Genomic DNA, 17,649 nt, shown 5'->3' with positions numbered 1-17,649 from the left:
CACCGGCGTCGTCCACACATCCACGGTGAAAGTTACGTAAAAAAAATAAGATTCCACTTATTAATCCATTCAACGAACCAGCTTTTCCCCTAGCGTTTGACGTACAGAAATCCCGTGCAGACCCAGACGTAGCACAAGTTCTCCTCCTTCATGGTGCAGTAAAAGGTGTGGTTGTGGTGGCAGGGGCCGGCAGTGGATGCGGGACCTTTCTATGCCGGTCGAGGTGCAGGAGAATACGTAGCAGGGGTATGCAGGGTCTGGCCACCGCTCACCCACCGGACGAACTAGAGTTTCCCCCACCCACTCGTGGAAAATTTGACATCTATTCACAGAACCAAGAGTGCGATGCGGCAATTTCTAGTGTTAATTTAAACGAATTATACAAGCTATTATCATAGCTAGAGTGAACACTAGGGTTATCATTTTATCCATTAGATCGCATAATAAGTAAAAAAAATACCAGAGATCAGCTCGAGGCATAGGCTTAGTTTCCCGTTCCCCCCAGGTCCAGTAGTTCTAAGCATCACACACTTGTCGCCGTATCAACGTTTTAAACCCACCGTCTATATCGAATAAATCTGTTACAGGAATGGTGTATTGGCATTTTTAGCAGGGATTTTTTCAAGACCCCTGCAGTGATTCTTATGGCAGGTGGGTCATATTTGTTTTAACGAGTTTCAGATCAAACTTCCTTGCCCCAAAGTCGATTCGAACATCTATGAGAACAATCTCTCATCGACTGACTCCACCATCTTCCATTCAACTTTCATTCATCTCACGTAAGCCAGGTTAATAGCCAAACAACTATACGTCACGATGCTAATAATTATACTATAATTCAGCAAGTAACTACGTTTTAGTCAAAATATTACCGAATCACTAACCACTTTCCTCTAGTGAGCAATGCGTATGCTCAGTTCTGTAACCACTTTATGGTGTTATTTCACATACTGCATTCATCGTTTAAGTTTGGATATCTGAACGTATTTGTAATGAGTGGGACAATTCATTATCTACCATTCTTGGCACTGCGTACTCTTATCTAATAAAGTATTGTCATTTTACTCAAGCCTTATTAGATACGTGTTTAAGTTCGAGGGAGTAAAACCCGCCTGCATTTCCACTGTGGGCAGCAGTTTACGATGGCTTTGGTGCAGCCGGAGTGTGGCTTCGGTGGGAGTGTCGGGCACTTCACGCTGCGGCTAACTATTCTACTCGAAGTACACGTGTGGATTGTGCACTATCAAAGTCTCGCCCTCCTTGTGATGAACCCCAGCGTCGTCCACACACCCTCTGGTAAGAACGTAAAGATCTGACGGCACATACGAAATTTATATCTTTTGTATATGGGAGGCTACCATTTACCTTAAAGATATTAGCCTACCATATTAGCAGTATGGCTACAGGCTTAGCAACTAGTCATTCGCCTCTTAGGGAACAGTCACAGAGTCGCTTTGTGGTCATTTTTGCTAGTGACCGGTCCAAAAAGACCCAAAAGCTTCCAGCAACAGTTGGGAAACTAAGATGGTTTTGGCTGTTCAGTTTCTAGTCCATAGGAAGCATCAGCTGTACCATGGTCAACATCAATACTAGGAATCTTTGAAGCAGAGTTATATGCATGTACGTATGCATGTCCTGACTCGCTGCTCCAAAAACTCACGTGCAGACCCAGATGTAACAGCAGTCCCTCTCCTTCGTGCAGAAGGAGTGTGGTTGTGGTGGCAGGGGCGGGCAGTGGACGCGGGATCTTTCTATGCCGGTCAGAATGCAGGTGAATGTATGGCAGGGGTCGGTAGGGTCTGGCCACGCCTCACCCACAGCACTATGCCGACCAGACTTGTCCACACACCAACCGATATTACGTAGTCAGAGGATGACTTATGCACGGTCTTGCATTTTGGTTACTTTATTGCTACACTTCAAATCTAACTAACTTTGGTTGGATTATTTGCCATTTTCCAACTAATTTAACTTTACTCTGGCTTAATGATACTTCCACGCCCCAGTCTAATTGAACTTTGGACAATCGCCTACAAGAAGCTCATGCTTTCAGCTAACTCATCCTACAGTAATAAAGCCCCCACAGCCTTCATTATGTGCCAAAGTGCAGACATGATACATTTGACAGACTAAATTTACCACTGCTGTCTTGTCATTTAATACAATAGTCCACAGATCTCGCGTACATTAAGTCAAGACTCCAGACATCTCTATTTGCAGACTTTCCCAAAGATACCTGTACATGAAAGCAATAAAATTAAATTCGCTGGATATTTACAAGTTCGATACTTAGGAGAGTTTCACTTACGAACAGTTCCACTGTGGGCAACAGTCTACAGTGACTTTGGTGCAGCTGGCGTGCGGCCTCGGGGGCAGTGGCGGGCAAGTCACGTTGTGGCTGATTATGCCAATCGAGGTGCAAATGTGAATAGTGCACCCGTCCGTCCAGGTTTCGCCCTCCTTGCGGTGAGAACCAACGTCGTCCACACACCCGCTGTGTGAAAGACTATGTTTAAGCCCAGATTCTTTTAGTATATTTCATTTCCAGTTACCAGATTCAGAGGTTTTGACATTACTCACGTGCAGACCCAGACGAAGCAGCAGCCCTTCTCCTCGATGGTGCAGGAGGAGTGTGGTGGCGGGGGCAGGGGTGGGCAAGGGTTGCGGGACCCCTTTATGCCGGACGGGGTGCAGGTGAAGGTGAAGCAGGGGTCAGCAGGGTCAAGCCACACATCGCCTACTTCACGAACACCACCAGTGGAGTCCACACACCCACTAGTGTTAAAATTATCAAATAACCCGAGTTACATTTTATTTACATCAATAAACGCTCCCATATTAAAAGTTGCATACATCTTAACAGCAATTTGAGGTACTCTCTACCAATAAATCGTCTTTGCACTAAGGGACTAAAATTTACTGTAAACCAGAAATTAGGGTCAAAATAAAATTGAGTGGTATAGCGGATTGAGGCTCTCCCATCAAATGCGACCCACTTCAAATTCAAAGCTGGAATACTCGTTATATTATTCAAGTATAAGCTACTGGCCAATCACCATAAACGTCTGGACTAAACATTGCTCGGGAATAAAAGATAAAATTACGTAAGAGAATTTAACAGATTCAGTCCTGTTTTCAACGCTGGTCCGCTAACTGATTTAAATTAGCTTATGTTAAACCATTTTCAAATTTTCTTCGTTCACCGTTCATCCAGCCGTCCATCCTCAGCCTCCATCTCAATTACCTACCATTTCAACAGTCATTCATGCTTTTCACCCTCTTTCATCCAACCTTTTCTCCACCCTTCTTTGCATTCTCCCCATAAGACTATATCATCTAAAGCACTTCTACTCTACCAAAAGCAGACCTTTCAGCTTGTTAGATTTCCTCTGCTGGTTCCGAACATTACAAAAATCTTACTCTTGTTCTTACGTGGTAGCCTCACATCCATATGATACGTCTTCATACAGCTTCCATACTTTGCATATTTACTTCACAGAAAAATAGACACCCCAAACAAATTAAGTCACTAATGACACCATACAGTACAGCAGACTTGAGGCGGCATTCTTACGGGCATTTCCACTGCGGGCAACAGTCTACGATGGCTTCGGTGCAGCCGGCATGCGGCCTTGGCGGAAGTGGCAGGCACGTCACATTGTGGCTTACTATGCCACTAGAGGTGCACATGTGGATTGTGCACCCGTCCGTCCAGGTCTCTCCCTCCTTGTGGTGAACACCGGCATCGTCCACACACCCGCTGTGGCGAGGATAGTGTAGTTAATCTCTGATTTTGAAAGCAAATTTTTACGTTTACCAAATACACTAGTCAGATATTACTCACGTGCAGACCCAGACGAAGCAGCAGCCCCTTTTCTCGATGGTGCAGGAGGTGTGTGGAGGCGGGGGCAGGGGTGGGCAGGGGTTGAGGGACCTCTCTATGCCGGTCGGGGTGCAGGTGAAGGTGAAGCAGGGGTCGGCAGGGTCAGGCCACACATCGCCTACTTCACGAACGCCACCAGTGGAGTCCACACATCCACTGCGGACGAAATCTCTTGACTAGGAAACTATGCATCACTATTCCTGTGCATCAATAAACCTTTCCAGGTTAGTACAAGTTATACATTTTATGCAACCTGCCATTTTAGTCCCCTGCACCGAGAGTAACATTTTTTCCTCTAGCATATAATACTGACGCCTCGTGGTCTAGTGGGTAAAGGCTCGTCATTCAGAAGAGACAGCTAATGGTTTAATTTCCAATTGTTGTTGTACCAATGTTAAGGGCCCATGAATGTCTTTACGAAAGCAGCATCGCCTAAGGTCTAGCCGACCTAACAGGTTAAAATACTTTAGGACATTACCATACCTAAAATCAGAAAAGTGAACCCAGATCAGTCACGTTATCATCGCTGGTCCGCTAACGCCAGTGATTTTGCAGGTGGCTGGGAGTGTTGGGGGGGTGGGGGAAGGCCAATAACCATTAGCTTTGCGAGAATAAAAACTGCCATGCTCCAGTCTTACAACTGCCCTCAGTTGTGAGAATTTGATCCAGTGGGTAGTTTGTGACCCTTCAGTGATACAGACCCAGAATGAGCAGCAAGATTTGCTGATCAAGGCATCAGAGGACAATGGGACGGTCCCTGAAACAACATGAATATTTAGCAGTATGGACGGTGTATTGTTATTTGTGGCTGCACCGCTGCAGTGCTTTACATCTGATGATATGCATTCTTCGAACCAACTCTACCAGTTTTACAATTCCATTTTTTTTTTTTTGGGGGGGGGGATTTACTAAAATACTTGTCACATTTCCTGCCATATCAGGTTGAACCGTTGACTAAAGGATATTATACCTTCATATGTTTTCCGTTCATAAATCCAATTTCTCAATTACCATATCAGTTCATCTTTGTCAGCCACGTCTCCAATGTCCTTGTCACCACCTTACACCCATTCATTCCTTATGACCATCTCATCTAAGCATTCCTACCCAGATATCAATTTCTCCCCATTCTTACTATTTCGTTCTATACTCACTCCTTGCTTTAAATTTCTTATTTTCATTGGTCAGTTTTTCCATTCTTATTCAGTAACTTCTTTCCATTCTTATTCAATAACTTCACACCCACAATGGTGTGCTTGAAGTACTCATGCAGCTTCCATACTTCCTTTGCACATCTTATTAGAAAACTAAATCAAAACAAGATAGGTACTGCCACCGTACAGCATTTAGAGACATTCTTACGAGCATTTCCACTGTGGGCAGCAGCCTACGGTGACTTTGGTGCAGCCAGCGTGCGGCCTCGGGGTAAGTGGGGGACAGGTCATGTTCCTGCTGCTGATTATACCACTCGAGGTGCACGTGTGGACTGTGCACCCGTCCGTCCAGGTCTCATCCTCCTTGTGGTGAACACCATCGTCGTCCACACACCCGCTGAGGAAGAATTATGTTAAGTCGGGATGGGATTACAGCCTGGGGGGAAAAAAAAAAAAAAAAAAAAAAAAAAAAAAAAAAGATATTCCACCATACAATCACTCACGAGCAGATCCAGAAGAAACAGCAATCCTTCTCATCAATGGTGCAGAAGGAGTGTGGCTGGGGTGGCAGAGGCGGGCAGTGGACGCGTGACCTTTCAATGCCAGTCAGGGTGCAGTTGAATTTGTGGCAGGGGTCAGCAGGGTCTGGCCACACCTCACCCAAAACACGATGCCGACCAGACTTTTCCACACACCCACTGTAGTAAAATTTTATAATTTTGAGAATAAGTAATGTTACTGCAGACAGAGGGAATTACGATCTAAATACCAGCAGGTGTTGTTTTGATTAAGTATTCACAGACTACATTAATGGCTAATAACCTTTGAGAAGGGTTTGTTAAAATTTTTCAAGGCCAGTATGGACTAGTTTGACTTTTTAACCACAATATTTGACTTTCCATACAAAGCATTCCCTCAAGTTTTCCAAAGGAGTTCTACAAGTAACAAGTCAAAGTTTTGTCTAGGATGGCACGAAATGGCCCCTTTTAAGCGTACATTCTATAATCCCCCCCCCCAAAAAAAAAAAACACTGCAGTGAGCATGAAAATGAGTAGCAGTGCCTCAAACCCAATTCTCAATATTTTACAAACGTTTAAGCTCTGTACGGGATCTTGACAAAAATACAAACCAACGTGACAAAATTACTTAAGTCTAGTAATTATTACAAAGGACACATGCAAAATTGTAGAGTATTCTTCATGCAGTGAAAAACGGCATGCGCATGGGAAAGGGCAACGACAAATTTTCTAGTTGGTCTACATAAGAAAGAGGCTGCAAGACTGCATTTACTGCCAGCACCTATATTAACGTACGGGCGCGAGACTTTGCACTATGGATTTCTAAAGGCAACCCATTTCCTCGGTGTTCTAGTTACATATACTGAACTGAAGGTACGGGGCACTTACTATCGCATGGTATATTTCCATGGCGTAGGTTACTGTAAAGCTTGAATTATAGAAAAGTTAATATCTTACGAGCAGTTCCACTCTGGGCAGCATTTTACTGTGACTCTAGAGCAGCTGGCGTGGGGCCTGGGCGGGAGTGGCGGGCACGGTATGTTGCGGCTGATGATGCCACTGGAGGTGCACGTAAAGACAGCACACTGGTTTGTGTCTATCCAGGTCTCCCCAACCTCACGTTGAACCCCAGAATCGTCCACGCAGCCACTGGAGAAAAATTGTAGTTATGAATACTTACGAATATTGAATATTTTTGTTTATTCAGCATGATTCTTTGCCGATGTCATACTCACACGCAGACCCAGACGTAGCAGCAGTCCCTCTCCTCGATCCTGCAGTGCGAGTGTGGTGGCGGGGGCAGGGGCGGGCAGAGGACGCGGGACTTCACTATGCCAGTCTCAGTGCAGGTGGATACTAGGCAAGGGTCGGTAGGGTCTGGCCATACTTCCCCCACTTCACGAGGTCTACCAGACTCGTCCACACATCCACTGCGTGGAAGTCAGTTTAAAAAAAATAAAAATCTTTAAAGTTACCGTTTAGATTTTTAAAAGTTATTAAGCCTCCACAGCTAAAAATCTCCATAAGGGAACAAACAGTTTCCCACACCTCTCCCACCTCACGAGGTCGACCAAAGTCTTCCACACATCCACTACAGTAATAAGTAAAGACAATTACGGAGTCAAATAAACTTTTTGCCACAGGAAAGTTTTACTATGTAAACTTAATATGTTTTACAAATTCCATACCAAGTAGACTAAAGTTCAGTATTAGTCCTCCGACGCAGATTTGAAAAATCTTAAAGCTATGAAGCTTTTATTTTTAAAGATATAAAATAAAAAATTAATTAGCTGTCGCGTGGTTTTAAACTATTCGTAAGCTTTTAAGGCCAAGTTTCACCATTCATTTGTGGTAGTGGGGAGGGGTAGTGGGGAGGGGTAGTGGGGAGGGGTAGTGGGGAGGGGTAGTGGGGAGGGGTAGTGGGGAGGGGTAGTGGGGAGGGGTAGTGGGGAGGGGTAGTGGGGAGGGGTAGTGGGGAGGGGTAGTGGGGAGGGGTAGTGGGGAGGGGTAGTGGGGAGGGGTAGTGGGGAGGGGTAGTGGGGAGGGGTAGTGGGGAGGGGTAGTGGGGAGGGGTAGTGGGGAGGGGTAGTGGGGAGGGGTAGTGGGGAGGGACAGCAACTCTAGTTACTTTTCCATGAAATTGCACTAAACATTCCAAATAGTTTCCTGTAACCCAGGATGTCATTTACTAGGTCAAATGGTAACCAATTTATGCCTGGTGGTCTTTAAAGCACTAAGCCTGATCGAGCCCGTGAGGGTTTACGTCCCAGGAATTGTAGGGGTTTATCGCTCTCCTAAATGCCACTCTTAAATAATCAGTCGTGCTCTGATTAAGGTTAGAAGAGCTTAGTTCCAAACCCCTACATTGCCGACTGGGCAATTGGATTATAGTACTTTCCAGTACATAGATGTAAAAGTTACTTAAAATATACATAGATTTTCCCATTCACTATGTTAGATTGGCATCTTAACTCCTGTGCACGAATTAATACTGTTTCAGTTATGTGGAATACAGTTCCAAGCTTTTAAAAAATACTGCATTGAATATTTAATTTCTATGGATTAAACCAACCAATCAATAGTCTTCTACCGCCATAGTTATGTTGCAGACTAAACTCTTCCTTGAGCTAATGTTTTTTGTTGCAGTAGATGCTCTTCAGTTTTAATAATCTATTCGCGTCTAACCACAGCTTTCGGAACTTCTTTGTCTTGTTTCTTATGACGTGCATCATATTTAAGGAGATATCTTTCCTTATTGCATATTCACAGTTGTTGATAATTTAGACTATTTCAGCAAGTCTTAGAATAGGTGCAGCCAGGAGTAAAATTTTACCGGCATTTCAGTCAACTTATTATTGAAATTACTTTTGTACGATAGCAATAGGAAGCTCACAAAGGCTTAGTAGAATTACATGCTGTCGTCTGGAAGAAACCGAGAAATAGGAATGGCACAAAACCGGGAGAGTATTGTCTGCCAACTTTCTAATGGTAGTAGGAAACTAATATCAAAGATTATGCCTAAAACTTTGGAACAGCTACAGCTAGTTATAAAATGAAAATTCTTAAGAGCAGTTCCACTGTGGGCAGCAGTCTACGGTCACTTCTGTGCAGCCGGCGTGCGGCCTTGGCGGGAGTGGGAGACACGTCACATTGTGGCTTACTATGACACTCGAAGTACACATGTTTATTGTGCACCCGTCCGTCCAGGTCTCTCCCTCCTTGTGGTGAACGCCGGCATCGTCCACACACCCGCTATGGTGATGACAATGTAGTTAAGCTCAGGTTTTGAAAGCAAAATTTAACATTTAAACCAAATAAATGAGTCAGACATTACTCACGTGCAGACCCATACAAAGCAGCAGCCCCTTTTCTCTATGGTGCAGGAGGTGTGTGGAGGCGGGGGCAGGAGTGGGCAGGGGTTGAGGGACCTCTCTATGCCGGTCGGGGTGCAGGTGAAGGTGAAGCAGGGGTCGGCAGGGTCAGGCCACACATCGCCTACTTCACGAACGCCACCAGTTGAGTCCACACATCCACTGCGGACGAAATCTCTTGACTAGGAAACTATACATCACTATTCCTGTGCATCAATAAACCTTTCCAGGTTAGTACAAGTTATACATTTCATGCATCCTGCCATTTTAGTCTCTTCTGCACTGAGAGAAACATTTTTTCCTCTGGCATATAATACTGACGCCTCGTGGTCTAGTGGGTAAAGGCTAGTCATTCAGAAGAGACAGCTAATGGTTTAATTTCCAGTTGTTGTACCATTGTTAAGGGCCCATGAATGTCTTTACGAAAGCAGCATCGCCTAAGGTCTACGCGACCTAACAGGTTAAAATACTTTAGGACATTACCACACTTAAATTCATAATAAGTGAACCCAGATCAGTCATGTTATCGCTGGTCCGCTAACGCCAGTGATTTAGCAGGTGGCTGGGAGTGTTGGGGGGTGGGGCAAGGCCAGTAACCATTAGCTTTGTGCGAGAACAAAAACTGCCATGCTCCAGTCTTACAACTACCCTAAGTTGTGAGAATTTGATCCAGTGGGTAGTTTGTGATCCTTCAGTGATCCAGACCCAGAATGAGCAGCACGATTTGCTAATCAAGGCATCAGAGGACAATGGGACAGTCCCAGAAAAAACATGAATATTTAGCAGTATGGACGGACTAATTTTATTTGTGGCTGCACGGCTGCAGTGCTTTACATCTGATTATATGCACTATTCGAACCAACTCCGCCGGCTTTTCAATTTTTTTTTTTTTTTTGGGGGGGGGGTTTACTAAAATACTCGTCACATTACCTGCCACATCAGGTTGAACCGTTGACTAAAGGATATTATACCTTCTCATGTTTTCCGTTCATAAATCCAATTTCTCAATTACCATATCAGTTCATATTTGTCAGCCACGTCTCCAATGTCCTTTTCACCACCTTACACCCATTCATTCCTTATGACCATCTCATCTAAGCATTCCTACCCAGATATCAATTTCTCTTTCTTACTATTTCTGTTCTATACTCACTGCTGGCTTTAAAGTTCTTATTTTCATTGGTCAGTCTTTCCATTCTTATTCAGTAACTTCACACCCACAATGGTGTTCTTAAAGTACTCATGCAGCTTCCATACTTCCTTTGCACATATTAGAAAACCAAATCAAAACAAGATAGGTATTGGCACCATACAGCACTTAAGAGACATTCTTACGAGCATTTCCACTGTGGGCAGCAGTCTACGGTGACTTTGGTGCAGCCAGCGTGCGGCCTCAGGGTAAGTGGGGGACAGGTCACGTTCCTGCTGCTGATTATACTACTCGAGGTGCACGTGTGGACTGTGCACCCGTCCGTCCAGGTCTCATTCTCCTTGTGGTGAACACCATCGTCGTCCACACACCCGCTGAGGAAGAATTATGTTAAGTCGGGATGGGATTACAGCCTGGGAAAAAAAAAAATATTCCACCGTACAATCACTCACGAGCAGATCCAGAAGAAACAGCAATCCCTCTCATCAATGGTGCAGAAGGGGTGTGGCTGGGGTGGCAGAGGCGGGCAGTGGACGCGTGACCTTTCAATGCCAGTCAGGGTGCAGTTGAATTTGTGGCAGGGGTCAGCAGGGTCTGGCCACACCTCACCCAAAACACGATGCCGACCAGACTTTTCCACACACCCACTGTAGTAAAATTTTATAATTTTGAGAATAAGTAATGTTACTGCAGACAGAGGGAATTACGATCTAAATACCAGCAGGTATTGTTTCTATTAAGTATTCACAGACTACATTAATGGCTAATAACCTTTGAGAAGGGTTTGTTAAAATTTTTCAAGGCCAGTATGGACTAGTTTGACTTTTTAACCACAATATTTGACTTTCCATACAAAGCATTCCCTTAAGTTTTCCAAAGGACCATACAAAGCATTCCCTTAAGTTTTCCAAAGGAGTTCTACAAGTAACAAGTCTCAGTTTTGTCTAGGATGGCACGAAATGGCCCCTTTTAAGCGTACATTCTATAATCCCCCCCAAAAAAAACACTGCAATGAGCATGAAAATGAGTAGCAGTGCCTCTTAAAACTAATTCTCAATATTTTACAAACGTTTAAGCTCTGTACGGGATCTTGACAAAAATACAAACCAACGTGACAAAATTACTCAAGTCTAGTAATTATTACAAAGGACACATGCAGCAAAATTGTAGAGTATTCTTCATGCAGTGAAAAACGGCATGCGCATGGGAAAGGGCAACGATAGAAATTTTCGAGTTTGTCTACATAAGAAAGAGGCTGCAAGACTGCATTTACTGCCAGCACCTATATTAACGTACGGGCGTGAGACTTTGCACTATGGATTTCTAGAGGCAGCCCATTTCCTCGGTGTTCTAGTTACATATACTGAACTGAAGGTACGTGGCACTTACTATCGCATGGTATATTTCCATGGCGTATGTTACTGTAAAGCTTGAATTATAGAAAAGTTAATATCTTACGAGCAGTTCCACTCTGGGCAGCATTTTACGGTGACTCTAGAGCAGCTGGCGTGGGGCCTGGGCGGGAGTGGCGGGCACGGTATGTTGCGGCTGATGATGCCACTGGAGGTGCACGTAAAGACAGCACACTGGTTTGTGTCTATCCAGGTCTCCCCAACCTCACGTTGAACCCCAGAATCGTCCACGCAGCCACTGGAGAAAAATTGTAGTTATGAATACTTACAAATATTGAATATTTTTGTTTATTCAGCATCATTCTTTGCCGATGTCATACTCACACGCAGACCCAGACGTAGCAGCAGTCCCTCTCCTCGACCCTGCAGTGAGAGTGTGGTGGCGGGGGCAGGGGCGGGCAGAGGACGCGGGACTTCACTATGCCAGTCTCAGTGCAGGTGGATACTAGGCAAGGGTCGGTAGGGTCTGGCCACACTTCTCCCACTTCACGAGGTCTACCAGACTCGTCGACACATCCACTGAGTTAAAGTCCGTTTCAAAGAGATGTTCTTTAAGTTTTTACAAAAGGTCATCGATGGATAATTTACAATATTTAAATTTTTAACCAAAAACTTTGCAACAAAGGAGAGGCTTTATATTGTAGCGAACAATTAACTAAGTTTCTTTAGTCTAATTGACTTCTGCCTCTACTAATTCTCGTTAGAGCCATAGTAGTTAAGTAATGTCTCGAAGCAAATCCTCGCCAACTTCACTGTCTAATAGAGTGTTACCACTTAAAATAAGTGGTTTCACCTGCTGTTAAATTAGTATATTCCCAGGGTGTCTTCGCCGTGCTACACGAGAGATTCTGAAAACGGTAATTTCTGTAGTGTTTATATGACGGCCGTTAAGATTCTCTTGTATGACACTGAATAACATCGCCACTATGCTCCCACACTAAATCAGTTTTAATTAATACAGGCCAGAATGAACGTTTTCCAGCTGGATTGGTAGATAGCCATACGTTTAACTGGAAGAGTTTTGTCGAGGCCTAGCGTACCCTTACCTAAGTCTGCATAGGACAGTACGTGTACGGAGCCAATATTTTCTCTAATATTGTAGTTCTCTAAATATTATTAGAAATGACTTTCTTACGGGCATTTCCACTGTGGGCAGCAGTCTACGATTGCTTTGGTGCAGCTGGCGTGCGGCCTTGGCGGGAGTGGCAGACACGTGACGTTGTTGCTGATTATGCCACTAGAGGTGCACATGTGGAATGTGCACCCGTCCGTCCAGGTCTCTCCCTCCTCGCGGTGAACACCAGCATCGTCCACACACCCGCTGTGGCAAAAACAGTAGTCAAACTCCGATTCCAAAGTGAATTTTAACAGACTTATTAACGAAATAATACATTACTCACGTGCAGGCCCAGGCGAAGCAGCAGCCATCCTGCTCGATGTTGCACTGTGCGTGTGGTGGCGGTGGCAGGGGCGGGCAGTGGACGCGGGACCTTTCTTTGCCGGTCAGGGTGCAGGTAAATTTGTAGCAGGGGTCTGCAGGGTCTGGCCATACCTCACCCACAGCACGACGCTGGTCACTTTCATCCAGACACCCTTTTCTGGAATATAAAGTTCCACCTAAGCTCCTACCAAGGACTAACAGATTTTGACAAATGAATTATCTTCAAAGAGCGAAACCCTAACCCACGAAGGACATACCAGCACCCAGTAGTGATCATGGTATGGATTTTCAATTACGCATGGGTTCAGTTAGGCTCATTAACACCACTACCACCACAATTCCGTTTGACCGCTTTACATATAATTCATCCCAAACCGTTAACACCACTACCACAACTGTGACGGCTTTAGATAGAATTCATCGAAAAGCTTTTGCAAGTACATTTCATGAAACTATTACAGGCATACGAACGAGCAATTCCAGACTGGACAACAATCGACAACGACTTTCTTGCAGCTGCAGTGTGGCTGAGGTGGGAGGGGCAGACAACGGACACGGGGCAGAGAGATTGGTCCGTGTTTCGTGCACACCCACACCAGGCAGGGGTCGGCAGGGTCAGGCCAGTTCTCACCCAGGTCGTGTTTGTTACCCTCCTTGTCTACACACACCCTGTGTAATTGCGGAGAGTAATATTTTAAGTCTTAATGTCTAGACGAAATGAATATTCCAAGATGTTAAAGAGTTCTAGAGTGCTTCACTAAACCGCTTTATCAGTCAACTCAGTATGTTCACCGTAGTTGTGTATAAATTTAAGGTCATACAGCCTATAGCTATTGGGGTGTAATGTTACTGGCCTAGTTTATAATAAAGTTTACTAATAAGGAAGCCAGCATTCCCGAGACATTGTTACCTGGTCGTGTTACTGCAATCCCACGTTGGACAGCATTCACCAGGCAGCCTTGTGCAGTGTGGGTGTGGTGCGTCTAGGCAAAGGAAATGGAAGTATGAGCACGTGACCACTGCGCCTTCACACCTACACTCGCGGCACACGTTATCGAGCCACGTTGATCCCTCGCTGCGGACGATTCCTTTATCATCCACGCAGAAACCAATTTGGGGAGCATCACAATCTTCACCTGGGGAAGATTAAACAGGTTATGACTTTAATCTAAAATTGAAGTATTTGTTCAATCCAAGTTGTAACAGATTAACACATATATAGTGCTTGTCACGAACAAATACTATGGGAGGTATGTATAGCTGCAGCATTTTCTGTTCCTGTCACAGATACGTTAAAAAAATTCTCCAAAAAGGAAAATCGGGGACTAAGTTAGCGTGGAGCAAGTAGTGATATTCCCATCTAACACCAACCATAGTTCAGAATTGATTCAAGAGATAGAATGACAGGCCAATCAGACTTTAGCACAGTTCGTACATCTTAAGTCACTTCTGACTGTTCTTTAGGTCATTGGCATAAGAATACTGCCCATAGTTCATGACATTCTATTGATATCTTGTTACAGTTCAGCATGGAAGTTGGATTGTCAATTTTATTTACAAATAAAGTGGACGGCAGATAGAAGTATGTGGCTCTCAAGTGTAATTAACAGTGATCTTAGGCGTGGTTAAAAGTGGATATACTCTAGGGCTGTAGGAGTACCTGGTAAGGTGTGTGTGTGGATGGTGAGCATAGTTTGATGAAACGAGTTGTGGAGGTGGTGACTGATGAAATGTGGTGAGAAGGATAGTATACTTAAGGTAATTGAAGGGCACCTGTTTCGACATATGTCGGTGGTGAGCACGATATGAAATGTGATGAAGTGTGGTGATGGCATGAAGTGTGGTAAGGATAGTACACTAAAGGTAATAGGAGAGGACCTGGTGTTTCGGAGTGTACTTTAACGATGGTGTGTGTGATTAGCGGTGGTGTTTTGGACAGCATCACGCCACACATCAGCTTCACGCAACACTCTGGTAGTATATCCAACACACTGCCATGGGGCCACTCCACACCGTTGTAAGAGCAACCTGTAAAGTTAGATTTTGTATTAATTCTTACTTTAAATACCGAAACTGCATAAGTAATTGAAGTATGGCTGTCGAGCTTCACATTGTACACTCACTAATTCAGAAATTTTTAGTCAAGGATTTAAAACACCGAACGACTTCTTCATACATTATATTTTTACCATAAATTTTGAGTCTCTTACTAAGGCCCATGTATTCTCGTCAGCTTAATTGATATCTAAAGCTATCTGGGTTATCAATGGCTCTATAAACCATTCAGTAAACCAATTAAGGTGCAAAATGAAGGCCAAATTAAAAGATGAGAATTTTCAAAGGCCAAAGCTAACGAGAATGCGGCTTTCAGTTTACCCGAATCCTTTATAACATCAGTGCAGTTCCGAGGGCAACACCCGTGCCGAAGACAGCAATCGTTGAAGGTGGGGGAGAGGAAGGGGTAGAGACAGCACTCGTGGGCGTCATCACAGTCTCTGTCGATGGTGGGTGGGATGGCGGTGGCTGGGATGGTGGTGGGTGGGATGGTGGCGGCTGGGGAGTAATTTGTAAAACCATAATGATTAAATATAGTCAGACTTAGCTTCGGAGCGAGAAGTGGTTTTTTTTTTTTACAGCATTAATCGTTTATTTAATAGAGTCCCAAAGCTGCATAAACTCATCTGGTGATACACCACCGAAATTTAAACTCATTGAAATTTAAACCCTCAAAGTATAACCAGTGCCAGACTTGATGCAGCTTCGAGTCATAATAGCAGACATTTTAACCTTCAGATGAATAATTTTATCTCCAAACTTTTACTAAGCTGAAGGGGCCTTTTTTTTTTCTTCTTCTTCTCTCCCGAACTTCATTAGCCCTATGGAACTTAAAATTTAATAAATACTTGAATAGCAAAAAGTAAATCACCGTACTGAAGGAGTTTATACTCAGTCAAGGAATTAATACCATTCCGAAGATTTGGCGCGCGCACAAATTATGAGGCTTTCGAGACAGTCCAGTTCAGCTATATTTCCACCTAATTTTCGTAAGACTCCTTGTCTGTAAACCTTCTCATGATCAAGAAATGATTTATTACAGAAACGCCAGGAGAATTATAACCTTTAACTAGGTGAAATATTAAGTACTTTTTGCAGCCCATTTTCTGAAACTGCAGACAGTACTACGGCTCTGCATAAATTTTCATCAAAAGCCCATACTTTTGTTACTTATATCACAGGAAGGAGAGATGGCACTTTTACGCCAGGTTATCAGTGAACAGGGCATAGCAATTTACGAGTATATGGGCCGGAGTGTTGAATGATTCGAGTTCAAGGGATGGAGGCGCGGTGGTGGTGTGGGCTTGGAAGGTAGAGAGGGGAGAATAACTTTAGATTCTTATTCCGAACTGAACCGTGACGCCATTTGCTATATGGTTCCATACTCTCCAACCTAACTTTGCTTAGTGTTTTTTTTTTTTTTTTTTTTTCAGCTTTCACACTGTTGAGTGCTTAGCATCAAATTGTTACACCTGAGCAATGAAGATTAAATTGCTGTGTTAAGTGAAGTTAGGCAAACAGTAGTGATGAAATGTTAGTCATTTATCCCATCCAATTTAAAAATAACCAAAAGCAGAATGAAAGTTAAAATGGTCTGACTAAGCCGAGTCACTGGATCGAAGGAGTTACATTTTAGTTACAGTTCTAATACCTTAACCTGGCCAAGGTATGTCTTTTGCAGCATCACAGTTCTATGACAATATGATTACTACTGCTCTGCGTCCTATCCATAGCACTTTCATAACTAACCTTACAGTAGAGAGTCTTGTTACTACTTTGAAGACATATGGCAATTTGTGATAAAGATAGCATTTATAAATAATGTGGTTTATTATGAAGTGAAAATTTAATCCCACCAGGTCCAAAGGAAGCCAAGTCTAATAACAGCAAAAATGTAAAATGGTCATCGTTGTGGTGATGCCTGGAGGGAAAGGGAGACGAGGGAAAGGGAGTCGATACTAACTTGCTGGGGGGAAAGACTTTCATCTTGAGGGAGTACACGAGCCGGAAAGAGAATACATGAGCTTTGTTTTTGCTCTTACTATCCCCAAATTTACTGGGTTAGGAAATCTTAAGTTACCTGAAGCTTTGGGGGGGGGGGAAGACGGGAGAGGAAGAGGGGAGTTTGGGAAGACTAGAACTGTCAGGGATAATAGTACAAAATCACATCAAAAATATGGATTGAGGTTTCGTACCGGATACTTGTTTCTGAATGACTATCCCTTCTGATTTTGTTTTAACACCTGTGTATTCAGTCCGGGGATTGAAGTTTAGATTAGATTTCCAGAACTGGGAGATATGTACAGCTTAAGTACTCTTCAAAATAATGTCAGACAAAGACAAAAATACTGGAGAGAAAGTTATATTAAGGGGGTATCTTCCGACACCCTATAGTTTTAATTCCTACCTTGTACCAGCGTGTTCAGGCACAGCCACAACAGGACAGCCCCAAAGACTGCCATGTTGTACCAGAAGGCCCCGAAAATTCACTCTGGAAATACCAAAAGTGTTTAAATAGTCTGCAAAGATGAAGCGCCTACAAATATATATATATATATTTTTTTTGAAAGACCTATGAATTTTAAGTCCACAAGTTTTCCACAAAACACTAACATACTTTAGTAATCTTTAAATATCGAAAATTACTAAAAGCATCCCAGCATTC

The 17,649-nt window shown here is 43.7% G+C and overlaps 1 protein-coding gene across 1 annotated transcript in view; it reads right to left on the bottom strand.

Annotated features, from left to right (window-relative positions):
• LOC145398920 (kielin/chordin-like protein) overlaps window positions 1–16,132 on the bottom strand; it is a 41,300-nt gene extending 25,168 nt beyond the window's left edge. The window contains exons 1-18 of the mRNA XM_080271656.1: window positions 16,113–16,132; window positions 13,840–13,887; window positions 13,524–13,598; window positions 12,889–13,086; window positions 12,624–12,809; window positions 11,813–12,007; window positions 11,535–11,726; window positions 10,529–10,723; window positions 10,262–10,450; window positions 8,894–9,088; window positions 6,791–6,985; window positions 6,513–6,704; window positions 5,541–5,735; window positions 5,246–5,434; window positions 3,845–4,039; window positions 3,575–3,760; window positions 2,581–2,775; window positions 2,309–2,494 (exon numbers count right to left, since the gene is read on the bottom strand). Of these exons, the coding sequence (XP_080127782.1) occupies window positions 2,309–2,494; window positions 2,581–2,775; window positions 3,575–3,760; window positions 3,845–4,039; window positions 5,246–5,434; window positions 5,541–5,735; window positions 6,513–6,704; window positions 6,791–6,985; window positions 8,894–9,088; window positions 10,262–10,450; window positions 10,529–10,723; window positions 11,535–11,726; window positions 11,813–12,007; window positions 12,624–12,809; window positions 12,889–13,086; window positions 13,524–13,598; window positions 13,840–13,887; window positions 16,113–16,132 (3,026 nt within the window). The remainder of the gene's footprint in view (window positions 1–2,308; window positions 2,495–2,580; window positions 2,776–3,574; window positions 3,761–3,844; window positions 4,040–5,245; window positions 5,435–5,540; window positions 5,736–6,512; window positions 6,705–6,790; window positions 6,986–8,893; window positions 9,089–10,261; window positions 10,451–10,528; window positions 10,724–11,534; window positions 11,727–11,812; window positions 12,008–12,623; window positions 12,810–12,888; window positions 13,087–13,523; window positions 13,599–13,839; window positions 13,888–16,112) is intronic.
• Window positions 16,133–17,649: the final 1,517 nt, after the last annotated feature.

The sequence above is a fragment of the Coenobita brevimanus genome, chromosome 5 (genome assembly GCF_032717465.1).
Source record: "Coenobita brevimanus isolate Jiangsu-jjx chromosome 5, ASM3271746v2, whole genome shotgun sequence".
Lineage (NCBI taxonomy): Eukaryota > Metazoa > Arthropoda > Malacostraca > Decapoda > Coenobitidae > Coenobita > Coenobita brevimanus.
This window is presented reverse-complemented; position numbering and strand designations above follow the sequence as displayed.